We start from the raw sequence: 9984 nt of genomic DNA, 5'->3' as shown, positions 1-9984 counted from the left end.
AGCTTCCACTTTGTGATTTTTTTTTTTTCCTTTTTGGGTCACACCCAGCGATGCTCAGGGGTTCCTCCTGGCTCTGCACTCAGGAATCACTCCTGGCGGTGCTTGGGGTACCCTATGGGATGCTGGGAATTGAACCCAGGCCGGCCACGTGCAAGGCAAATGCCTTCCCTGTAGTGCTCCAGTCCCTTTCTGGTCATTCTTGCCTGGCTGGGAAATGACAGCGGGTTGGCCGTGACTCCACACAGAGTGCTAGGTTCAATGTCGTCCTGGAGTGGGGAGTGCCTAGAGCTGGTACACTGCCACGGGGCACTCCACGTGGCAGCCCCGTGCTCTCAGGGACTCGGGCACTGCCACTCGGGGCTCCAGCATCCCCCGTGAAGTCCACTCCTGTCCTTCCCGTCCACTAATGAGCAGGAATAAAGGCGCCGTGGGCCCCGGATCCACTGGGCCCGAGCCCTGCCATGCTGGCCAAGCCGTCCGGGCAGCCATCCCCCTCTGCTTGCCGACAGGACCTTCGGAAGCGGTTGTCTGGGAGCAAACCCCAGACTCTGTTTTGGGGATCCTCTGCGGGTCTGTGCCCGTCTCCGGTGGAGGACAAGTGGGCCGTGCGGGGCCCCGGGGGCCGGGGCGGGGGCTCCTTCGGCTTCGCAATGGAGCCGAGACAGGCCAGAGCCGTGCTCCAGGCCGGGGTTACACAACCTCCAGGACGCTGGCACCTCATTGAAATTCCGGCAGCAAGCTCCTGTCCCTGGCTAAGTTTCTTGGAGGCTTTGTTCTGTCTGTGAATAGTTGCTGCTAGGCGCCTGGGCAAGGCGGCTGACCACGGGGGTGAGGGACCGGCACTCACACGGCCCAGGGAGACGGGAGGTAAGTGCAGGCGCACGTCCCCACCCCCCGGCCCGCGTGACCTGCTCCTCGGGGCTGCCCCGCAGGTCGGGCGAGACGCGAGACCCCCAGGGCCCACCCGGGGCTCTCTGGAAGCGCGACCCCTGCTCTGAGCTCTGGCCACCCCCGGCTGGCCGCAGAGAAGTGCTGATGGGGCGTTTTCCCGGCACAGGCCACTGCCCCTGACTCTGTGCGACAAAGCCACAGCCCAGGTGGCCGTCCCATGGCGCGGGAGGAGCAGGGCCGGGAGGAGCTGGCCTACGACCGGACGTCCACCCTGGAGCGCGGCCGGCCGGATGCGGGCAGCTACGCCCCGGACACCAAGCCTGGCGAGCGGCCGCTGGCCACCAGACTGCCTCGGTGCCTCAGCCACAGGACCTGGGTCCTCTCCGTGCTGATGGGGGTGAGGCTCTGGGCCGGCGTGGGGGCTCGGGAGGTCGCTCTGCCTCTGGCCAGACTCGCCGGGTCCCTGGGTTCACGTGGTGCCTCTGGGGGTCATGCCAGGGTGGTCTCTCCAGTGGCTATGGGGGGCAGTGAAGGGTGGGCAGATCGGGGACAGGCCTGGGGGCACCTTCTGGGACCTGGACGGTGAATAGGAAAGACACCCCGCCCCCGCACACAGACAGCGGTCAGCAGGCGTGCAGGCAAGACCTCACCCCCTGCAACCTCTGGGGCCCCCCAAAGTCCTGCCGCTGTATCCTCGGGTAACTGCGGAGGAAACTGGGCAGGTGGGCAGCAGCCTCTGGACGCCAAGGCCTCCAGCCACCTGCAGCCATGTCACCCCCAGACCCCTTCTCAGGGGTGCAGGACGGCCACCCTCTGGCAGGGGATGCCTGCGGAGGGGTGAGGGCGTCTCTGGGAGTCTGTGAACAGAGCCGGGGCGGGCAGGGGGAGTCCAGGCAGGGCTGCCCGGCTGTGTGGGGGACGCCATCCCCGTCTTCCCTTCCAGAGCTGCCTGCTGGTGACCTCGGGGTTCTCGCTCTACCTGGGCAACGTGTTTCCTTCCGAGATGGACTATCTGCGCTGTGCAGCGGGCTCTGTAAGCTCTGCTTGCCCACCCCGCCCCGCTCCTGGGGCTGCCCTGGACCCCGGGGACCCCCACCCACCCGGGCCCGGCCGACTCCGGTCCCCCAGGGAAGGCGGTGGGAACACAGGCTGCCAGCAGGTGCTGATCCTGCGGCAACAGAGTTTGAGTCCCAGCAGAGACGGGCCCTGGCCCAAAGCCACCGGAACACCTCTGGGCTTCCCAGCCTTGGTGGGATGAGAAGGAAAGGGAAAGGGAGAGCGAGAGAAGGAGAGTGAGAGAGTGAGAGAGAGGGGGGAGAGCAGAGAGAGAGAGAGAGAGAGGGAGAGAGGGAGAGGAAAAGAGAGAGAGGAGGGAGGGAAAGAGGAAGGGAGGGAGGGAGGGAGAGAGGAAGAGAGAGAGTGAGGGGGGACAGAGAGAGAGAGGGAAAGAGAGAGAGAGAGACAGAGAGAGGAGAGAGAGAGAAGGAAGAGGGGGGAGAGAGGAGAGAGATGGAGAGAGAGAGAGAGAGAGAGAGAGAGAGAGAGAGAGAGAGAGAGAGACTCCAGAAGATCCCAAAATTCAGGGGTGGAGTGGGGGGCTTTCTGCGGGAGCCAAGGTCCTGTGTCCTGGAGCCTGACCACCTGGCCTGGACAGGAGGTGCCTGGTGCCAGGGCCGTGCTGGAGGGCCGCCCGCCCCCTCCGCTCACCAGCCCTTTGTCTGCAGTGTCTCCCCTCAGCTGTCGTGAGCTTCGCAGTTTCCAGGAAAAACATCAACGCAGTGAGTCTGTCCGTCCTTCTGTCCGTGCGTCCATCTGACTCGGCAGCCTGGCAGGGTGCAAGGGACGTAGGCTTACAGGCGCGTGTGTGCGCAGGTGGGACAGGCCCCCCCAAAGTGCCTGGAGCCCCCCGCAGTGCCCTCGCCCCAGGCCCCGGACCCCCACCGGGGCCCCACAGTTCTGGTTTTCTCTATGCTCAGGATCTAGTCCAGGAGCTCACATTGGCGAGACACACGCGGCCCGCCCGGCCGCCTCCACCTCGCTGTCCCCAGGCGGCCTGGATCCGGGCTGAGGGGGCCCTGTCTCGGCCACAGAGGAGGCAGCTGGGCGCCCTGTCTTTCAGATCCCCAACTTCCAGGTCCTCTTTGTCTCGGCGTTCGCCATCACCACCACGTGCCTCATCTGGTTCGGGTGCAAGCTCGTTCTGAACCCGTCAGCCATAGACGTGAGTCAGTGGGCGGGCACACGCCCGGGACAGTGGGGAGGGGAGGCCTGGGGTGGCCCATGCAGGGTGTGGGATGGCTCATGTGTCTCCTCACGTCGACCGGAGTGTGGCACAGGTAATGCCTACGGAGGCTGCACTCGGGGATGGAGCGATAGCACAGCGGGTAGGGCGTTTGCCTTGCATGCGGCCGACCCAGATTCAATTCCCAGCATTCCATATGAACCCCCGAGCACTGCTGCCAGGAGTAATTCCTGAGGGCAGAGCCAGAAATAACCCCTGTGCATCTCCGGATATGACCCCAAAAAAAGCAAAAAAAAAAATAAGGCTGCGCATGCGCTCACACACACATGCACACACACAGGGCCTGTGCTCTACACACACACACACACACACACACACACATACACACAGGGCCTGTGCTCTACACACACACACACACATACACACAGGGCCTGTGCTCTACACACACACACGCACACATACACATAGGGCCTGTGCTCTACACACACACACACACACACACACACATACACACATACACACAGGGCCTGTGCTCTATACACACACACATACACACAGGGCCTGTGCTCTACACACACATGCACACACACGCACATGTGCACACACGCATGCACACACACAGGGCCTGTGCCCTAGATACACACATACAGGGACTGTGCTCTCACACACACGCACACACACACAGGGCCTGTGCTCTACACACATGCACACACATGCACATGCACACACACATGCACACACACACAGACATACACACACAGGGCCTATACTCTATACACACATGCACACGCATGCACACACACGCACACATGTATGCACACACACAAGGCCTGTATTCTACACATGCACACACGCACACATGAACACACATCATGCACACACACAGGGCCTGTACTCTACACACACACACATGCACACACGCACACATGCATGCACACACACCGGGCCTGTACTCTACACACACACACATGCACACACGCACACATGCATACACACACACAGGGCCTGTACTCTACACACACACACATGCACACACATCATGCACACACACAGGGCCTGTGCTCTCCCATGCTCGCGGCCCTGCACACGCGGCCATAACTGCTGCCAGCCCCCTCTGCCTGTCCCGAGAGGCAGACCACCCAGGAGAGCCGGGGCCCAGGGTCAGCAGCGCCGGCTGAGGGCCACATGCAGCCACCTGCCGGCGTGGCTTTAGAGTCCCCGGCCAGCGTGCGCAGTCCAGGCCGAGGGGCCACCTAGGGCTCGGCTGCCAGTCCAGGCAGGGTGGCCAGGAGGCGAGTCAGGTGGGGCCACACTTCCGGCAGATCAACTTCAACCTGATCCTGCTGCTGCTCCTCGAGCTCTTCATGGCGGCCACCGTGATCCTCTCGGCCAGGTCCGGCGAGGCCAGCGGCCGGCAGAAGGTGGGGCCCGCAAGGTGCTAGTGGGACCCCTGCAGGGCCCCCCCAGGCCCCCTCAACCTCACCCCTGCCCCAGGTCTCAACCCCAATCCCACCCGTCCTAGGCCCTCCCAGGCCCTCCCAGGCCTCACCCCTGCTCCAGGCCCTCCCAGGCCTCACCCCTGTCCCAGGCCCTCCCAGGCCTCACCCCTGCCCCAGGCCCTCCCAGACCTCACCTCGCTCCTGCCCCAGGCCCTCCCAGGCCTCACCCCTGCCCCAGATCTCAACCCCAACCCCCCACCCCCCAGACTCTCCCAGGCCCTCCCAGCCCCCCCTGTCCTAGGCCCTCCCAAGCCCTCCCAGACCTCACCTCGCCCCTGCCCCAGGCCCTCCCAGACCTCACCCCTGCCCCAGGCCGACCCTGCCCCTCCCTCTCACTCCCCCTCCCTCCCCCTAGGCCTCTGTCTCTGACACCACCCTCATCTCCAGCCAAGTGGCCTTTCCTGCTCGAGTCCTGAAGTCCTACTCGGTAAGGCCAGTTCCTGTCCCTTCCTGATCACCGGGGGCAAGCCTGTCCCACCGCTGACCTGAGCCTTCTGGCTTGAAGGGCCCTTGGCTTTCCGTGTGTTCAAGCCTTTCCTACCCTTACTTCCCCCTTCCACCCCCCATCTCTTTGCTTGACTCGAGAGTCTGAGGCAGCCGCCAGGAGCACCCCCCCCCTCCCATTCTGCAGCCTGTGGGCTTCAGAGTTGAGCTCCCGCGGGGTCAGGGGCACTTCCTGCTGAACTGGTTTCCGCAGCATCACTTAGAGCCCTTCTTGGTCCTTGGGGAGGTTTTCCCATGAACTGTGCCAAGCAGGGGGGGGGCGGGCTCTCAGCAGGGGGTGGGGGTCACGTGGGGCTGGGGCTGGGCCGGTCTCCATACCTGCAGTCTCCCTGGTGACACTCTAGGTCATCGAGCTGATGGCTGGTGTCTCAGCCGTCCTGGGCGGCGTTATCGCCTTCCACGTGGACGCCTCCGTGTCAGGCCCACACCTGTCGGTCACCTTCTTCTGGATCTTAGTGGCCGTGAGTGCCTGCAGGTGGCGCCCCTCTCCCCGGGCGGGACGAAATCAAGAACCCGTGTCACCGCTGCCGAATGGACTGCCATGGCTTTATGTGTGCATGTATGTGGGCATGTGTGCACATGTACTGTGGGGCACGTGTGCATGTTTGTGGATGCACGTGTGCGTGTGTGTATATATGTATGTGCGCATGCATGTATGCATGTCTCTGTGTACATGAGGATGTGTGTCCAGGTGCATGTGTGCATGTCCGTGTGTATGTTCATTTAAGTGCCCTGGAAATGCACCTTTAAGCAAACCAAACTCCCCCCAATCACACCCAGTGCTCCTAGGCCCCCCAGATTGCTCCACATGGCAGGGTCACCCACTCTGGACAATGCTGGCCAGGGTGCCCCGCCCCGCCCTGTCCTGTCACAGCCCCTCCTCATATGGCCCTCGGTGCCAGAACCCCTAACAGGTGCAGATCCTGCCAGCATTCCAGGAGGGCCTGGGACACGGGTCCTGGGACACGCCCTCTGCTGAGAGGCTGTGGGCCAGGCGGGGCGGGCAGCCAGCCCTGGGGAGGCGTCTCTGGCAAACACCATGGATCATGAACAGAGCAGCCGAGTGGCCCTTAAAGTGCAGCCCCGGGGCGGCTGGGGCCGCATGGGGGGGGGCGCCACAGTCTCCCAAGAGGACACAGTGGTGTGGCCCGTGCCCCCTCCTGCTCATCCACAAGCTCTGTTTTGGGAGCTTCTCCGTGGCACGCGACATCCGGAGTCCGAGCGGAGGGACAGGGGCCCCGGGCCCCCTGCTGAGGGCGTGGACGCCGGGCGTGGGGCCAGTGTCCCGGGAGCTGGCCTGAATCTCTCTCCTCTCAGTGCTTCCCCAGCGCCATCGCCAGCCACGTGACGGCAGAGTGTCCCAGCAAGTGTCTGGTGGGTGAGGGGACGCCACGCCAGGGGAGGGGCCGTCCCCAGCCTGGGCAGGCACCGCCCACCCGGGCCCAGACCCAGGCCCCACCGTGTCCCCCAGGTGGAGGTTCTGATCGCCATCTGCAGCCTGGCGTCGCCCCTGCTCTTCACGGCCTCGGGCTACCTGTCCTTCAGCGTGCCCAGGGTCCTGGAGATGTTCAAGGCCTACCCGCCGGCCATCAAGGTACCCGTCCTCGCCCGCTCAGAGCCCTGCGAGCAGCCGCGTGCGTGGCCCGTGCCCTGCCTGCTGCCTCCCGAAGGCCTCTCTCCATGCTGACCTGCACAGGGCGTCGGGCGGGAGGTCAGGGGCCACAGAGGGGCCTCCCTGGGCACGTCCCTGCCGTCCTCAGCACCAGCGGAGGGGCCTGAGACGCACCCTGGCGCGGCCCCCTCCCCTCTGCTGCCCAGAGCCTCCCCTCAGACCCTGAGCGCAGCCGGGCCTGCTGGGGGCGAGCCTGTGGCCACTCCCGAAGGGGCATGGGTGCCTTAGGGTGCCCCTGGCCTGCTCGCAAGCCTCGGGGGTGTCCGGGCGCCCGGGGCCCCCCGCCACTCACCCCCCACCCCAGCAGTCCCACGACGTGGTGCTGCTGCTGCTGCTGCTGGAGCTCCTGCTGCAGGCAGCCCTCAACACCTGCACCGTCGTCCACTGCGTGCGCTTCAAGGTGAGCGCGGCCAGCAGCGCCCCGCACCCCGGCCCGCAGGAGCGCCCCGCGGGGGAGGTGAGTGCCCCTCCCCGCCCCGCCCCTCCCAGGACCCCTGAGGCACAGGAGCGGGGCCTCGGGGTGGCGCAGGGAGCCAGAGGAGCGAAGCCCCCGGTACTGGCCATGCAGGCCGACCCTGACCCCAGACCCACCCCAGGAAGACCTTTGACTTCCGAGAGAGGAAGGGAGCAGGAGGGGTGGGGAGGGGAGAGTAAGAGAGGGAGGAGGGGGGGTAAGAGGGGAGGGCAGGGGGAGGGGAAGAGAAGGGGGAAGGAGAGAGGGAGGAGGGGAGGTGAGGGGAGGGCAGGGGGAGGGGAAGAGAAGGGGGAGGGAGAGAGGGAGGCGGAGAGGATTGGAGGGAGGGGAGAGTGGGGGTGCAGGAGGGGGGGGGACAGGGAAGCTCGGCTGCCCAGGGTTCCAGGAATGCCCCAGGCCCCTCCTCCCTGCCCTGTCTGTCAGAGGCTGCTCAAGACCCCCGGGGCAGCCTTGGGTGGCAGCCCCCTAGCCCTGCCGTGCTCAGGGCTCTCCAGGCAGCTTGCAGATGCCCAGGAGCCCAGCTCTGCCCGCAAGCCGCACCCTGGCGTGGCCCTTCCTGCTGGGGGCAGTGTCCTGAGGCGAGACCCTCCCGGTTCTGTGTGGGACAAGGCGGTGCCCCGGGCTCGTTGGCAGCTTCTGGCTCGTCATTCCTCGAGGGCCTTGTGTCCTGTGTCCCAAATGTGCCGCTGCCCACCAAAACCAGAGAAACCCGAGGGGCAGGGGCGGCTCCCACCTGCCCCCCACCCGCTCCCCGGCCCCCTGCAGGTGCCCTGGCTGAGGGCAGCCCTGAGCAGAGGCTCCACATGACCCCACATGGCCTCTGCCCACAGGTGGCCAGGACCCCGCTGAAGGAGTTTGACAAGGAGAAAGCATGGCGTGCCGTGGTGGTACAGATGGCGCAGTGACTGGGGCCACCGCCTGACCCACAGTGCACTGACCACACTCCCGCAGGCACTGACCACGTTCCTGCAGGCACTGACCACACTCCCGCAGGCACTGACCAGCCCCCTAGGCTCCCACAGGCGCTGACCAGCCCCTCTAGGCTCCCGCAGGCACTGACCAGCCCCCTCTAGGTTCCCACAGGCACTGACCAGCCCCCCCTAGGCTCCCACAGGAACTGACCAGGCCCCCCTAGGTACTGACCAGGCCCACCAGGCACTGACCAGGCCCACCAGGTTCCTCCCAGGACTGCTCAGGCCCACCAGGCACTGACCAGGCCCCCCAGGCACTGACCAGTCCCCCCCAGGCACTGACCAGGCTCACCAGGTTCCTCCCAGGACTGCTCAGGCCCACCAGGCACTGACCAGGCCCCCCCAGGCACTGACCAGGCCCACCAGGTTCCTCCCAGGACTGCCCAGGCCCACCAGGCACTGACCAGGCCCCCCAGGCCTGCCCCCAGCAGCAGCTGTCAGTGTCCCTGGCTTGGGTCCTGGGTGCTGAGGGCCTCCCCACTGCAGCCGGCCCTGACTCTCCTCTGGTCTGGGGCAGCCCAGCACACCCACCTCACAGCAGTAGGGAAGGGGCCGCCAAGACTCTTGCTCGGGTCCTGGTGGCCCAGTGCCCCTGCATCACTGCCCAGACGGTGGTCATCACCCACAGTGCCCACAGCCAGGCCAGTCTCACTCACCCCTCAAGGTGAGACCAGCCACGTGTGCGCTGCCGCCCCACCAGGCCCGTCTTCCCCGGCTCCCCACCACCCGCAACTTCCCCGAGTCCCTCGGTCTCTCCCACCGGTCAGCTCAGGGCAGGGATGCCCAGCCCTCTCCACGAGCCCAGGCTGCAGCAACAGTGCAGGGAGTGAGGCCCCTGTCCCGAACGCAGCTGACCCGGGTGCAATCCCCGGCCAGGTGTGATTCCCGAGTGCGGAGCCAGGAGTCAACCCTGAGCACTCGGACGTAGTCCAAAAACAAAAACCAACAGAAGTTCCCACTTCTGCGACCGACCCACGTGCGCTGCTCACTACCTCCACGTGGCTCGCCTTGAACCCTGACCCTTGGTCACCTGAGGTCTGAGGCCCAGCAGACAGAGGCCATTTCCGTCAGTCATGAGGGATGGTCCCAGCTCATACCCTGCGCTGTCTCCACCCATGCCCACTGCTCCCAGAATCTTCTAGAACTGTCAACTCCTCCCTGTGACACGGGCCCTCACACGCCCATGTGCCAGGACCCCCTTCCCACAGGGGACAGTGCAACAGCTCACCAGGGTTTCCACCCGTGTCTGGGCAATGCTGCTGACCACAAGTCATGAAAAATCCAGACGCAGCCATGTCAGCCGGTGGCCAGGGGTGTCACAGCCCCCCCTGGCCTCATCTCAAGCAGGGAGCCAGGTGCCAGGGCCACAAGTTGGCGCTGCCCCCACCGCACGCCCTGGGGCAGGGGACACGCCCAGCACCCACTAGCCTGTGGGGTCCAGAATCCGGTTCCGCCCGCGTACTAGGCAGCACCTCCCGTCTCAGAGCGCGTGGAACTTTAAGGACTAAGTTCTGTCCAGGGCAGTTCGCTGTGATCTAGTTTTTAATGCCACCCAGCAATAAAGGCTTGGCAGGAAACATGGGCTTGGCAGAGCTTGTCCAGGTCCTGGAACGTCAGGAGGGCAGCGGGCAGGCGGCGGGGGGCCAGCCAGAGCGGCCCCACCCGCCCCCGGGCCGTTCGCGAGGCCCCAAATAAAGGGGTTTGTGACCTGGGTGACGGGCAGCGGGCCG

The 9984-nt window shown here is 65.4% G+C and overlaps 1 protein-coding gene across 3 annotated transcripts; it reads left to right on the top strand.

Annotated features, from left to right (window-relative positions):
- The first annotated feature begins 718 nt into the window (after positions 1 to 718).
- On the top strand, positions 719 to 9836 carry MLC1 (modulator of VRAC current 1). 3 transcript variants are annotated; one of them, XM_055142364.1, is made up of 12 exons: positions 719 to 867; positions 1058 to 1288; positions 1835 to 1924; positions 2616 to 2669; positions 3011 to 3112; positions 4405 to 4554; positions 4988 to 5059; positions 5481 to 5597; positions 6454 to 6510; positions 6608 to 6730; positions 7113 to 7265; positions 8114 to 9836. In XM_055142364.1, the coding sequence occupies exons 2-12, from the start codon at positions 1109 to 1111 to the stop codon at positions 8186 to 8188; spliced, it is 1173 nt and encodes a 390-aa protein (XP_054998339.1). In that variant the 5' UTR covers positions 719 to 867; positions 1058 to 1108; the 3' UTR covers positions 8189 to 9836. The 3 variants fall into 3 exon arrangements, with proteins under 3 accessions (XP_054998339.1, XP_054998340.1, XP_004610636.2); XM_055142365.1 differs by lacking the exon at positions 719 to 867 and having other exon boundaries at positions 899 to 1288; positions 7116 to 7265; XM_004610579.2 differs by lacking the exon at positions 719 to 867 and having other exon boundaries at positions 902 to 1288; positions 4456 to 4554.
- Positions 9837 to 9984: the final 148 nt, after the last annotated feature.

This window comes from Sorex araneus, chromosome 6 (assembly GCF_027595985.1).
Source record: "Sorex araneus isolate mSorAra2 chromosome 6, mSorAra2.pri, whole genome shotgun sequence".
Taxonomy (NCBI): Eukaryota; Metazoa; Chordata; class Mammalia; order Eulipotyphla; family Soricidae; genus Sorex; species Sorex araneus.
The sequence above is the reverse complement of the archived record's forward strand: the minus strand, read 5'-3'. Positions and strand labels throughout refer to the sequence as shown.